Genomic DNA, 15656 nt, shown 5'->3' with positions numbered 1-15656 from the left:
CTGACCCAAGGCCATTCCAGCAGCTGCAAGTGGAGGAGTGGGGAATCAAACCCGGTTCTCCCGGATAAGAGTCCATGCACTTAACCACTACACCAAACTGACCCAAGGCCACTCCAGCAGCTGCAAGTGGAGGAGCGGGGAATCAAACCCGGTTCTCCCAGATAAGAGTCCATGCACTTAACCACTACACCAAACTGACCCAAGGCCATTCCAGCAGCTGCAAGTGGAGGAGTGGGGAATCAAACCCGGTTCTCCTGGATAAGAGTCCGCACACTGAGCAAAAATCCTACTTTGTGAGCTCCTGGCATTGCAGTGGTGAGCTCCTGCATCAATTAGTGTGCTCCGGGGTCCTCCTTCCTGAGCGAAGACAAAAATATGTGAGCTGAAGGCTAAAAATCTGTGAGCCAGCTCACGCTCACTCAGCTTAGAGGGAATACTGATTGCCATGAGATTTAAGAACCAATGATAGTGAAGTAAAATTATCTGATAGGCAGTGGTTTAGAATGTAAAATGGTACATCTGGTAAATCTAATGGTAAATCTGTCATGGTACCATTTTACATTCTAAACCACTGCCTGCCAGATAATTTGACTTCACTGTCGTTGGTTCTTAAATCCTTACCATGTTGCATTCTGGGCCACTGCCTACCAGCTCTGTATGGCTCTGCTCAGCTATGTATGGCTTTGCTCACTGTGCTGGATTCCTCGTCTGAGGAAGTGTGCTTAAGAGCACACGAAAGCTTATGTTCTAAATAAAAATGGGTTGGTCTTAAAAGGTGCAACTTGCATTATCCAGTGCACGAGTTGTCAAACATTCGATGCAATGCAGTTGATGCTCCAGGAGGTGGCAGCAAAACCTCTCGAAAACAAGACAAGCTTGCCAACTCAGCATTGCAGTGGAATCCAAAGCGACTGAACGGTGGGAAGAAATAATATTGAGAACCTGCACTACGCTAACTATGAACCCAACCCGCTATTATTAACATTCCATCATTACGTTCACAGCCACGTAAGAAGGTCTCATCTCCTGATCTCGTTTGTTCACACAGGAAAGGGACTCTCCATACACTCAGACATTTTGTATGATCTGAAACGGAAGGGAAATACCAGAGGGGAAGCTGTGGCCTCTATAACCCTGCAGTGGACTTTTCTGTGCGTCTGAGCATCCATTGCAGGCAGGGGTGCAATTCTAGCAGGAGCTCCTTTGCATATTAGGCCACACACCTCTGATGTAGCCAATCCTCCAAGACAGGGGTAGCCAAACTCAGCAACTTATCACCACCTTATCAGCACCTTACCACCTAGGTGCTTAAGTTACGTTGGATACGATTTTGCTAATCCTGTGATTCTGCGGCTATAATAAAACAATATTGTTTTATTATATTGTTTTATTATAGGAATTTGATTTTAACTCTGTATTGATTGACTGTTGTAACCCACTCAGAGCCCATTGAGGGAAGGGTGGGCTATAAATAGAAAACAAACAGACACATTTAATTTACTTTAATTTTTTTATTCATACCCCGCAAGCAGGCTCTGGGCAGCTTACAGCATTGCAAACCTTACAGAACATTAAACAAACCACATCCAGACTAGACAATGTCATAATTACAAAGTCTGTAAAATTACAGAATCACAGGATCAGCAAAATCGTATCCAACGTAACTTACGCACCTAGATGGTAAGGTGCTGATAAGGTGGTGATAAGCCGCTGAGGGATAACCAGGCCTCAGATTCAGTGGGAGCTCACAGGAGCACTGCTCCTGAACCTTTCGGAGAGTTCCACCTCCTCCTGAGAGTTCCACCTCCTTCTGAGAGTTCCACCTCCTTGTCCATTGAATAGTAGGTGCAGCTGCATAACAATCCTTGGATGAGCTCCACCACCTATTTTTCTACAAAACGACCCCCTGGGGATAACAAATAACAAAATTTGTGGCAGGGTTTGAGCCTGTGCCGTAGCCAGCAAGGGGGCACTGGGGGGTGCCCCCTATAGAATCTGCAGCACCCCCACTCAATCGTCCCCATTCTTTTCTTTCAGTGAAAGGTAAGATTGTGTGGGGGTGCTGCAGACTCTATAAGGGGCACCGCCCCCTGCTGGCTACGGCCCTGATATGAGCTTTCGTGTGTTCAAATACTTCAAATACTGACTTCTTCAGATACTCCATTCTTATTGGCATGGGACAAAGGGAGCTTTGTCTCTTGAAAGCTTGTGTGTGCAAAATGCCATCAAGTCACAGCCAACGTATAGCAACTCCAGCAAGGGGCTTCCAAGGCAAGGGAGAAGAAGAGGTGGTCGGCCATTGCCTTCGTCTGCGGTCTTCCTTGGTGGTGTCCCTTCCAAATTCCCATCCCACTTAGCTTCAGAGAGCTGATGAGTAGGGATGGGCATGAACCGACAGACAAAGTAACGTTTGTCACGAATTTTGGCCAGCTAGTGGTTCGTAAAGGGACGTTCATGAACCGAAGAACTACCAAGAAGGGCCACAAATTTTGGTGCAAAATGGATGGGAGATCCATGATCTTTACCGTGTCTGCTCTGGTCTCAAGTCTGACAAAAGGAAGAATGAATAGGATGCTAGAAGCATTTTATTGTGTTTCTGATATAACAGCCAGGTTAGGCAGCAGCCGTCTCCCTTTTGAGTTTATTTGTTTATTACTTCGTATTTGTATCCCACTCTCTCCACGAACAGACTCAGGGTGGCTAATGCTTTTCTGCTCCTTTCCTTTGTTTTAAATTCCATTTCTTCTTTTTAGTGTCCTGTTATTTATTTGTTTATTTAGTAGGCTTCTATTCCACCCTTTCCCATAGCAGACTCAGGGCAGATTACAACAGAAATGGAACGATAAAAACCTACAATTTAAATTTAAAGCGATACAATGAAAACCAAAACGATCGAATAATAAAATGAAATATTGGAGGGAAGGGCCCATTTCGCAAGATACAGCAGTTTTTGGCCCAAGAAAAGCGATGGTGTTAATAATAAGATTCAGCACCATAATAAGGCTGTAAAGCATGATGTCACAACAAGGGTGTGACCTAGACCAAAGTATGGCCAAGTATGGACCTAGACCAAAGTGGTTCATCTTAAGAAGACAGGTCCCTCCATTTTTTGCAGCTAATTTAACGATCATCCAGCTTTGAGTCTGGCAGCACCAACAATAATTTCATCGAATGAGTCCCCAAAATCTTGCGGATCTCTAATGTACTTCTGGACTTGCTGTTCAACTGCAGACCAAAATGGCGACCCTCTGAGACCGTTTAAGGTTCATGTTTCGTTAACTGAACGTTGTTGTAAATCAGGGGTGTCAAACTCATTTGTTATGAGGGCCGGATCTGACATAAAGAAGAAGATACTGGATTTCTATCCCGCCCTCCGCTCCGAAGAGTCTCAGAGCGGCTCACAATCTCCTTTCCCTTCCTCCCCCACAACAGACACCCTGTGAGGTAGATGAAGATATTGGATTTCTATCCCGCCCCTCCGCTCCGAAGAGTCTCAGAGCGGCTCACAATCTCCTTTCCCTTCCTCCCCCACAACAGACACCCTGTGAGGTAGATGAAGATATTGGATTTATATCCCGCCCTCCACTCTGAAGAGTCTCAGAGCGGCTCACAATCTCCTTTCCCTTCCTCCCCCACAACAGACACCCTGTGAGGTAGATGAAGATATTGGATTTATATCCCGCCCTCCACTCCAAAGAGTCTCAGAGCGGCTCACAATCTCCTTTACCTTCCTCCCCCACAACAGACACCCTGTGAGGTAGATGAAGATATTGGATTTATATCCCGCCCTCCACTCTGAAGAGTCTCAGAGCGGCTCACAATCTCCTTTCCCTTCCTCCCCCACAACAGACACCCTGTGAGGTAGATGAAGATATTGGATTTATATCCCGCCCTCCACTCCGAAGAGTCTCAGAGCAGCTCACAATCTCCTTTACCTTCCTCCCCCACAACAGACACCCTGTGAGGTAGATGAAGATATTGGATTTATATCCCGCCCTCCACTCCGAAGAGTCTCAGAGCGGCTCACAATCTCCTTTCCCTCCCTCCCCCACAACAGACACCCTGTGAGGTAGATGAAGGTATTGGATTTATATCCCGCCCTCCACTCCGAAGCGTCTCAAAGCGGCTCACAATCTCCTTTCCCTTCCTCCCCCACAACAGACACCCTGTGAGGTAGATGAAGATATTGGATTTCTATCCCGCTCTCCACTCCGAAGAGTCTCAGAGCGGCTCACAATCTCCTTTCCCTTCCTCCCCCACAACAGACACCCTGTGAGGTAGATGAAGATATTGGATTTATATCCCACCCTCCACGCCGAAGAGTCTCAGAGCGGCTCACAATCTCCTTTCCCTTCCTCCCCCACAACAGACACCCTGTGAGGTGGGTGGGGCTGGAGAGGGCTCTCCCAGCAGCTGCCCTTTCAAGGACAACCTCTGCCAGAGCTATGGCTGACCCTAGGCCATTCCAGCAGGTGCAAGTGGAGGAGTGGGGAATCAAACCCGGTTCTCCCAGATAAGAGTCCACACACTTAACCACTACACCAAACTGGATAAATGAGATCTTGTTGGGCTGAGCCATGTTGGGCTGGGTCATGTGTGTACCTATTTAAGATTAGGTAGCAGAGATATACATTTTATAAAGAACACAGACAAACACAAATATATATATATATACCGTATTTTTCGCTCCATAAGACGCACCCGAGCATAAGACGCACCTAGTTTTTAGAGCCGTTTGTGTGAATTTAGAGGCATTTGTGTGAATTTTTTGCAGTATTCACTCCTTAAGACGCACACACTTTTCCCTCCACTTTTTTGGGGGGGAAAAGTGAGTCTTATGGTGCAAAAAACATATAACATGCTTAAAATGTTAGCACTCGTCGGTCTTAAAGATGCTTTCTTTGTATTTCTCCCATGGGATCCAGGGAACTGGGCAAAGGAAGCTCTGGCTCTTTCCTTCCTTCCCCAGGGAGAAGGAAGCAGATGACAGCCAGCTGCTTAGGGGCCTGATAGGATCTCGTCGGGAGCCTGATTTGGGCCCTGAACTGCATGTTTGACACCCCTGTAATGTAAATAATCCGGTTGGCATTCAGTGTCTCGCATTGTTCACCTGATGTAGCATTTTTTAAAAAAAAAATATTGATTTTTTTTTTTTACTCTTTTCCTTAGAAAAAGTCCAGAAGGAGTTAGAAGACGTTTTTGGTTCCTCACAGTCTATCAGCTATCAAGAGCGGAAGAAGCTGCCCTATACCAATGCCGTGATCCATGAGATTCAGCGTTTCAAATATGTCTTTTTATTTGGGGTCCCCAGACAAAATGACAAGGATGTGGAACTGTTTGGATTTCATGTTCCCAAGGTACAGAAGACTGTAACCTAACAAAAGTGAGCGCCAGATAATGGACCTTTAGGAGTGAAAGCCTGTAAAATTCCTGTTCCAGTTTCCGTAAAGGTACCATATTGCACAGGGGTTAGTCTGTTATCCGGTCTGTTATCCAGTCTGTTATCAAGTTTGGTGTAGAAGTTAAGTGTACAGACTCTTATCTGGGAGAACCGGGTTTGATTCCCCACTCCTCCACTTGCAGCTGCTGGAATGGCCTTGGGTTAGCCATAGCTCTGCAGAGGTTGTCCTTTGAAGGGCAGCTGCTGTGAGAGCTCTCTCAGTCCCACCCACCTCACAGGGTGTCTGTTGTGGGGGAGGGAGGCAAAGGAGATTGTGACTGCTCTGAGACTCTGAGATTCGGAGTGGAGGGCGGGATATAAATCCAATATCTCCTTCCTTCCCTCCTTCCTATTTTGGTGTAGTGGTTAAGTGTGCGGACTCTTATCTGGGAAAATGGGGTTTGATTTCCCACTCCTCCACTTGCAGCTGCTGGAATGGCCTTGGGTCAGCCATAGCTTTCGTAGGAGTTGTCCTTGAAAGGGCAGCTTCTGGGAGAGCTCTCTCAGCCCCACCTGTTGTGGGGAGATGGGGAAGGTAAAGGAGACTGTGACCGCTCTGAGATTCAGAGTATAGGTTGGGCTATAAATTCAATATCTTCTTCCAATATCCCTCATAGGTGGTTTGCGCCATATATGCTGACCTCTTTACCTTTGTATTGTGTGGCTTCTGGTAATATCTGAAAACCCAAAGTATTAAAGTATTTTATATTTTCCTTCCATTATTGTTACTACAGTTGGAATGATGGCTAAGAATACTTTCCTGAATGAAATGAGACTTCTGAGTAGATGTGCCTATATTTCACAAAGAACCCCTTATACTAAGGGCAGTGCTTTATGGCATCACAAAATGGCCCAAAATTGTATGCCGGGCTCAGAATTAAATAAGACTTTGTGTAATGTGTTCTAAAATACTTTCCCCACCCCACCCCACACCGTCGCTTTTACAATAAAATAGCTATGGAGCTGAATGTGGCCAAGAATAATTTATTGGGTTTTTCTGCATTTACGTATTGTCACATGTGAGTTCCTGTTGCATGGGGGGAGGGTTCTGTTTCTCATGTGTTTTGCTGCCTCTAGTAGTTGACTCAATATTACACCATTTTGTCTAGTCTCCCTGAAGATTTAAACTGTAGGTTTTTATGTTAGACATAAACGGGGTGTGATATCAAATTGACCATTAGAGGGAGCAAAACACATGCTGAGCAGACACCCACCCCAAGCAACAGGAACTTACAAGTGATGAAAACAAGAACCCAGAAAAGTTCTATTGCCATTGCCATTTCATAGGAATGAAATTTGCTTTTCTCCCCTGAAATTTGCCCTTTTCCCATGAATGCAGAGTTTTGAAAAATTGTAGCAAACTGCATCAGGTTTATCAGGGTGTATTGGTGGTTTCCTACTTAGACTATATCAGTTTGGCATTCATTTATAAAAGACATGAATGCACTCCCCCACCCCAAATACACACACACACAGAGATTTATGCGTATGTGTGTGTGTGTATACATGTATATGTATGTGTGTGTGTATGTATACAAAAAAAGCTCTGTATGTGCATGTGTGTAGGCTTATACACAGATGTAGCATAAAAACCTACAGTTTAAATCTTCAGGGAGACTAGACAAAATGGTGTAATATTGAATCAACCACTAGAGGGAGCAATATATATATTGCTCCCTCTAGTGGTTGATTCAATATTGCACCATTTTGTCTATCTATCTATCTATCTATCTATCTATCTATCTATCTATCTATCTATCTATCTATCTATCTATCTATCTAAAGATATTGGATTTATATCCTGCCCTATACTCTGAATCTGAGAGTCTCAGAGCAGCTCACAATCTCCTTTACCTTCCTCCCTCCAAAACAGACAGCCTGTGAGGTAGGTGGGGCTGAGGAACTCCTTGCATATTAGCCGATGCCCTCCCTGATGTAGCCAATCCTCCTGGAGTTTACAGTAGGCCCTGTCATAAGAGCCCTGTAAGCTCTTGGAGTATTGGCTACATCAGGGATGTGTGGCCTAATATGCAGAGGAGTTCCTGCTACAAAAAAAGCCCTGTATGTGTGTGTGTAGGCTTATGCACAGAACAATGCAAATCCAGTGTGTGTATATGTATATGCTCTGGATTTTCATTGTTCTGTATATAAGCCCCTCGATATACCCTGAACAATTAGCATGCATGGGAAATACAGATTATATATATGGAGCCTGGGCCAGTCACACACTCTCAGCCTCACCTACCTCAGAGGGTTATTCTGAGGATAAAAACAGATGAGAAGAGAATGATATAAGTCACTTTGGATTCTCTTTGGACAGAAAGGAACGATTTATTTATTGAATTCGATTTTTAGTTCGCCCTTCCCGTAGAACAGGCTTGGGACAGGTTACATCGTAAAAACAGTCAACAGTAAAAACAGTAAAAACCCAGTTTAAAATATATAAAATCTAAAATTAGACTAAGATGGCAGATTCTGCCTCGCAGATGTGACCTATTGACCAGGTCCAGCAGATCTTGTAGCGCTGGGATGGAATGAGGAGGGGAAGGCCAATAACAAGTGACGCCCACTGCCTCAGCTGAAAGCCTGGCGAAAGAGCTCTGTTTTTACAGGCCCTGCGGAATTGAAGCAGATCCCGCAGGGCCCGGATCTCCAGGGGGAGCTCATTCCACCAGGCAGGGGCCAGGGCTGAAAAGGCCCTGGCCCTCGTTGAGGCCAGATGGACGTCTCTGGGGCCGGGTATTACCAAAAGTTGTTGGGTTTGGTAATATAAAGTCAATAAATAAAACGTGATGTGTTGCTCTGCAAGCACTGTGCCTCAATTCAGGGTTTTTTTCCCCCTTTGCAGGGGACGTTCATTATTGCTGATCTACGCGCTGTTCTTCTTGATGTAAAACAATGGGAGAAACCTCATGAGTTCAACCCAAGCCATTTTTTAGACAAGGACGGCAATTTTGCGGCGAAAGAAGGATTCCTTCCATTTGGTGCAGGTAAACATCGCCGCCCCAGACTTGCTGATGGTCAGTAGTCATGTCAGAAGGGGCCAAGGTATAATTACTCCAGGGATTTGCTCTGAACTCCTTAGTTTGAACAACAGGTTGTGTGAGCAGCACCCTTGAACAGTTGAGAAGAGGTTTGCCTTTTTTCATTGCTCGGGAATCGTCCTAAACAGGGGTCATTTTGTAGAAAAAAAAGTGCCGGAGCTCATTAGAACAACTCATTTGCCATTGCCACACACCCCTGACATCACTGGAAGGTGTACTAAATTACATCAGCTCAGCATCTACCTTAAAATGCTTCTTGAATTATTATTTAGCCTGGAGTTTAAATTACAGTTTAGCCTGGAGAGGAGGCAGCTGAGAGGTGATAGGATCACCATCTTCAAATACCTGAAGGGCTGTCATCTAGAGGATGGGGTGGAATTCTTTTCTGTGGCCCCAGAAGGTAGGACCAGAACCAATGGGTTGAAACTAAATCAAAAGAGTTTCCAGCTCGACATTAGGAAGAACTTCCTGACCGTTAGAGGGATTCCTCAGTGGAACAGGCTTCCTCGGGAGGTGGTGGGCTCTCCTTCCTTGGAGGTTTTTCAACAGAGGCTAGATTAGGGTTGCCAATCCCCAGGTGGGAGCAGGGGATCCCCTGGTTTGGGTAGTCAGAAAGCGGGGGGAGGGGAGGGAAATGTCTGCTGGGAACTCTATTATTCCCTATGGAGATTTATTCCCATAGAAAATCATGGAGAATTGATCCGTGGGTATCTGGGGCTCTGGGGAGGGCCTGTTTTTTGAGGTAGAGGCACCAAATTTTCAGTACAGCATCTAGTGCCTCTCTCCAAAATATCCCCCAAGTTTCAAAATGATTGGACCAGGGGGTCCAATTCTATGAGCCCCAAAAGAAGGTGCCCCTATCCTTCATTATTTCCTATAGAAGGAAGGCATTGAAAAGGTGTGCCGTCCCTTTAAATGTGATGGCCAGAACTCCCTTTGGAGTTCAGTTATGCTTGTCACAGCCTTGATCTTGGCTCCACCCCAATGTCGCCTGGCTCCTCCCCCAAAGTCTCCTGGCTCCACCCCCAAAGTCCCCAGATGTTTCTTAAATTGGACTTGGCAACCCTAGGCTAAATGGCCATCTGACAGCAATGAAGACCCTGTGAATTTAGGGGGAGGTGTTTGTGAGTTTCCTGCATTGTGCAGGGGGTTGGACTAGATGACCCTGGAGGTCCCTTCCAACTCTATGATTCTATGAATTGTCATCAGAAAACCTTACTCTCATCATAGTTTTTCCATTTATTCTCCTATGTGGCCACAGTGGCACGAGGAAGATTTCCATCTGTCCGCTTTACATGTTTTAGTTATTTTCCCATTTTTTGTGGGGACAAATATTAGAAAGTTTGTCAAATCTTAGAGTTCAGCAAAATTGGGGGTGGGGGGGGGCGTTGACCAATGGAGCCCAGATGCAAGTATTGGAGTGGGGGTAAGAATGAAAGAGCACAATAAAATTTAGAGCTTCCGGAATTCTGCTCCTGTGAGCTCCTACCCAAAACGAGGCCTGGTTCTAAATAACATTGCAGACAGTTTGCGCATGCGTGTTCTCTTGCTGTATTCTTATAGCTCTGTCTCACTCCCTCCTTTCTAACCAACATGACATTAAAAACTCCTCAATGTTAAATTACCACACAGGTGCTTTCACCTGAACTTGCGAGGGTTGTCGTCATAGGGAGCACCGTGGCTTATTTTTCTACTGTGCCAGCTTTTCCATTTGCATGGCTCCCAAAGCCGACAGACAAACTATGTGTCATAGCAGAGTAGACATGAGTCCAACCTAGGGTTGCCAAGTCCCATTCAAGAAATATCTGGGGACTTTGGGGGTGGAGCCAGGAGACTTTGGGGGTGGAGCCAGGAGACATTGGGGTGGAGCCAAGAGCAAGGGTGTGACATGCATAATTGAACTCCAAGGGAGTTCTGGCCATCACATTTAAAGGGACTGCACATCTTTTTAAATGCCTTCCTTCCATAGAAAATAATGAAGGATAGGGGCACCTTCTTTTGGGACTCATAGAATTGGATCCCCTGGTCCAATCTTTTTGAAACTTGGGAGGTATTTTGGGGAGAGGCACTAGATGCTATACTGAAAATTTGGTGCCTCTATCTCAAAAAACAGCCCCCCCAGAGCCCCTGATACCCGCAGATCAATTCCCCATCATTCTCTATGGGAATCGTTCATGGAGGTGCATGATGGCTTTGGGGGCGGGGCTTCCCCCACTGGCCAGCTGGCTGGGGGAGGGGAGAAGCCTGTAAAACCGGGGGATCCCCCTCTGGGACCTGGGGATTGGGAAGCCTAGTCCAACCCATAATTGCCAATGCCATTTCAGAGGGAAATTTAGCCATTAAAAGAATTGCCACCAGGGCTGGGCGCTTGACGTAGCAGGAGCAGGCGACCTTGTTTCCCTCTCCTTTCCTATCACAACTCCTCTTATAATTTGTGTGTATTGCTGCCACCAGGAATTTAATTCGAAACACTTTATTTAATATTCCCATCTGAATTTGTGCCCAAAGCTCTAAAACTTCTGGGCCCACTGGTAGACCTCCTGATGGCACCTGGGGTTTTTTTTGCCACTGTGTGAAACAAAGTGTTGGACTGAATGGGCCATTGGCCTGATCCAACATGGCTTCTCTTATGTTCTAATGTTCATTGTTGGACTATGTGGCCCTGAGGGCGAGACTCACAATTTAATATCATAGGACTCCAGGTTAACATAAAACAAAACAAAACTTTATTTGTACAATAAGCGTATTGGTTTCAAGCCATTTATAGCTTAATTCTTCAGTGAATAATAATTTCTGACGAAGATGTCAGTCTTTCTCTTCACATACACTCTTCCTTTCTCTACCTAACTCAAATATCTGTCCGCTTCTGTGTCTCACAGTCCTATAATATTCTGACAAGATTAGGTTTGGGCTCTCTGTCTAGCCCCTAATATGGCCTCTAAGTATTTCTGCTTTTACTTCTGTGGAACTTAATGCCTTTCACAGCAGAGAGAGGGGAGAGGAGAGCCAGTTTGGTGTAGTGGTTAAGTGTGCGGAGAGAGGAGAGCCAGTTTGGTGTAGTGGTTAAGTGTGCGGACTCTTATCTGGGAGAACCGGGATTGATTCCCCACTCCTCCACTTGCACCTGCTAGCATGGCCTTGGGTCAGCCATAGCTCTGGCAAAGGTTGTCCTTGAAAGGGCAGCTGCTGTGAGAGCCCTCTCCAGCCCCACCCACCTCACAGGGTGTCTGTTGTGGGGGAGGAAGGTAAAGGAGATTGTGAGCCGCTCTGAGACTCTTTGGAGTGGAGGGCGGGATATAAATCCAATATCTTCTTCTTCAGCACTGTGTGGGGTTCTAATCAGAAGACTGCTTCCCAGACTCTGCAGACTGCTGACTGACCATGACTGACAGTTAACTGCTGACTCTCTGCTGAGAGATCATTGCTGACTGACTTCTCTCTCTCTCCATACACACTTCTTCACTCTGCCCACACTCTCTCCGTCACCAGCCACCTCGCTCACGCATCTCCCTCTTTCACCTCCCTTTCTCTACTGCAACTTACCAACAATTAAAGGAACACACATATGTAAATTCAAATCATGACACTTCTACTCCTTCTAGTGCTGAAACAGCCCCCTCCCATGGCTGTTTCGGTACTCGAAAAGATGCTGGGGCAGTGGTGGGGGGTGGGGGTGGGGACAAGATCACCTGGTGCCTCCACAGCATGGGTCTGCCCTGTTCAGGATCAAGAGCCTTATACTGCCCAATAGATAATGGTTCCTTTGCTTTTCTTCCACTTACCTCACTTGCAGGGACTCGGGTGTGTCTGGGGGAGCAGCTGGCCAGGATAGAACTCTTCGTCTTTTTCACCAGCCTGATGAGAGCATTCACTTTCAAGGCTCCAGAAGGAGTGAAAGACCTCAGCCTAGAGCCGGTTGTAGGGTTCACGGTTCATCCCCTTCGTCAGAAACTCTGTGCCGTTCCCCGTGCTGGTGCTTCATGAGTCAATGAAATAATACGGCTGGTCGATTCCTTTTTGTTGCTTTTCTCTTCGTTCTTTTTTTCTCTTGAACAGATTCTGTGCTGTGGCTAAGGAGGCCGCCTCTGGCCTGGGAAATGTCACAGTTTGGATCTGTAGATTTTGCTGTCCTAGTAAACTAGTGATCTCTTTAAAGGACCTTTTTTTATTAAAAGAAGGCCTTGGCTCTACTATTCATTAGGATAGCAATCATTAGGAGAGCCAGTTTGGTGTAGTGGTTAAGTGTGCGGACTCTTATCTGGAGAACCGGGTTTGATTCCCCACTCCTCCCCTTGTAGCTGCTGGAATGGCCCTGGGTCAGCCATACCTCTCGCAGAGTTGTCCTTGAAAGGGCAGCTGCCGGGAGAGCTCTCTCAGCCCCACCCACCTCAGGGGGTGTCTGTTGTGGGGGAGGAAGGTAAAGGAGATTGTGACCGTTCTGAGACTCTGATTCAGAGAGAAGGGCGGGGTGTAAATCTGCAGCCTTCTTCTTCGATACCCCCTCTGTGAGCCAAAAATTCTGCCTCATGAGCTACTGGCATTAAAGTTGTGAGCGACCGCATAAATTTAAGTTTGCTCTAGGGCCATTTTTTCCTGAGCGAAGTTAAAAATGTGCGAGCCAGAGGCAAAAAAAACCCTGTGAGCTAGCTCACCCTAACTCAGCTTAGAGGGAACATTGATAACAATAGCAATGGAAAATGCACTACAGAAGTGGGAAAGTGTTTATTTATTTATATATTTTCTTCAATTTATATCCTGCCCTCCCTGCAAGCTGGCTGAGGGTGGGTTGCGAGGTCACGTAAGAATATCGTGACGCAGACATACTTGTAAAGCAATGCAATACCCAGAGGTGGCCAGTGCTGCTTAGTAATTAATTGGGACCTAGAAATTTCTTCTAGTTTCCGCTTTGTTACTTCTGGGCACGAAGCAGGAGTCACTGGGGATGTATGTGTGTGGGGGAAGGTAGTTATGAAGTTTCTGCATTGTGTAGGGGGGTTGGATTCGATGACCCTGGAGGTCCCTTCCAACTCTATGATTCTATTGTTTCTTTTTGCTTGCTGTATCTGCTGCAGACCAAGAGTGAAGACTGCACTGTACTTATGTAGTTACCTGTTCTGTGTGTCTGAAAGCTAAGTAAAGATTTTACTTCACGAAAGACTCTTCAGCCTGGCACAATGATGTCACTTCCAGCACAACCATAAACCATAGAGTTCTGGGCAGCTGCCAGAGCATCAACCTCCTGGTGCGATGATATCACTTCAGAGGGACCCAGAAGAAAAGCCATCATGCCAGGGGACAGTGCCGGCGGTGTAAATCTTGGACACACCGTTGCAAAAGGGACACCAGGGGGAAGGCAGTCGGTTGGCAAGTGGCTGTTCCTCCAGGGGTGCACAAGGCAGTAAATTGTCCCAGTGGTGACCAGATGTTAGCAGTGGGAGACACGGAGGGAAGACCTCAGAACTTGGAAGAGAAGCTGGGAGACCTGACCCTTCCAGTGAGCAATCCCTACAAAGGTCAGGTGGTGACAATTGTTACATGAGAGAGGGAGGGAGAGAGAGAGAGAGAGAGAGAGAAAGAGAGAGAGAGGCCTCTCTAGGTATTGAGAAAACCCTGAGAGCAGGTTAGAACAGAGCCTGCAGAGGACCATGAGCCACAGAGGACCATGAGCTGGCGAGTCATGCCCACCACACATCATTCTGTGGTGGCCCTGGTCAAGACTGAACTCTCCAGAGTGCAAAGCTGAAGGGCTTGTTTTACAGTGGACTGCTGGAACAGCTGCCAACATGGCTGCCTCTCCCTCACTGCTAGGGCTGCCAAGCCCTCAGGCCAGGAAAGGATTCTCCTGCCCTGGAGGTTCCCAACCCGCCAGCCCACATTGGGCTGGCAGGAGGAACCTCTCCCAATGTTGCCGGCATTTTGACAACACCTGGAAGTGATGTCATCATGCCGGCGACATTGCTTGCCAGCCGCTCTAGGCATTTCCGGAAAAACTATGTTTTTTCCGGATGCTCTAGCGATTTGGGAGGGGAAACTCTATGGTACATAGGTACCATATATATTGTATATATATTGCGTATATATACGCAATTGCGTTATATATACGCAATATATATATTGCTTATATATTGTATAGAGTGTATATATTGCGTTAAGGGAATTTGGAGTTATGCATTGGGAACACCTGGCTAATGGAGCCTTATTATTTAGCTATTCCTTTGGGAGTTGCCCTGGCAGCATTGATAGCATTTGCAGATGTGAAAATAATTGCAGCAACAGCGATTTAAAATATTTGCCTTATCTGTTATCCAGGTATGTTTAGTTCTCCAGGTGTTGTCTCAATTCATATCTTAGAAAGTGTTGTTATTAGAATGCTCTGTTTATTCACAGAATGGTTTGGTCATTTGCTTTGATAGAAGTTTGGCAAAACACAGGTATTATTAGCTAGCGCACCCTTAAGAGGCTAGTGCCAGTTGTCATCATAACCACTGGGTCATTTTTATTATGATATTCTGATATTTTATTATGATATTCTGACTTCAGTATGGACTGAAGACATTTGGACTAAAGAAATTAGGACTGTCCTTTTTTGTGATTCCGGTGGAATACATGGATTAACTTTCTGAATTTGATTGTGGTTTAAATGCTTTTGGATTAATTTATCTGGACTAATTCTGTAAAGATGTTTCCCTTTGTCCACAATATTGTTTCTATGTCATCTTTGTAACTTGTCTAATAGCATATGAATTTATTTATTTATTTTATTTGATTTATATCCCGCCCTACCCCACCGAAGCGGGCTCAGGGCGGCTCACAACACAGAGGTTCTAACAATGAAATTCTAAGTTTAAATACAATAGGAATTTACATAATTAAAACATTAAAAAACAATAAAATCAGTACATCAGTCCAGCAGTGTGCTATCTATAACTTCCTTCAGTATTTTGATGGTTTTGGTGCTGGTCAGTTATAGGCCAAACGGAAGAGGACTGTCTTACAGGCCCTGCGGAATTGTCCAATATCCCGCAGGGCCCTGACCTCTTCCGGTAACTGGTTCCACCAGCATGGGGCTGTTATGGAGAAGGCCCTGTATAAAAGTTATTTAGCACGCAATAATTTTAGATGTATTAAGTTATATTGTACAAGGTTTCAGACAGGTTTTGTTTTGTTTACCT

General features: G+C 45.7%; 1 protein-coding gene across 1 annotated transcript in view; it reads left to right on the top strand.

Moving 5' to 3' along the window:
• LOC132574457 (cytochrome P450 2J2-like) overlaps nt 1-12468 on the top strand; it is a 49473-nt gene extending 37005 nt beyond the window's left edge. The window contains exons 7-9 of the mRNA XM_060242812.1: nt 5170-5357; nt 8289-8430; nt 12278-12468. Coding sequence (XP_060098795.1) covers nt 5170-5357; nt 8289-8430; nt 12278-12468 — 521 coding nt within the window. The remainder of the gene's footprint in view (nt 1-5169; nt 5358-8288; nt 8431-12277) is intronic.
• Nucleotides 12469-15656: the final 3188 nt, after the last annotated feature.

Source organism: Heteronotia binoei, chromosome 6, assembly GCF_032191835.1.
Source record: "Heteronotia binoei isolate CCM8104 ecotype False Entrance Well chromosome 6, APGP_CSIRO_Hbin_v1, whole genome shotgun sequence".
Classification (NCBI taxonomy): domain Eukaryota; kingdom Metazoa; phylum Chordata; class Lepidosauria; order Squamata; family Gekkonidae; genus Heteronotia; species Heteronotia binoei.
Note: the sequence above shows the minus strand (reverse complement) of the source record. Positions and strands in the feature narration are given on the sequence as shown.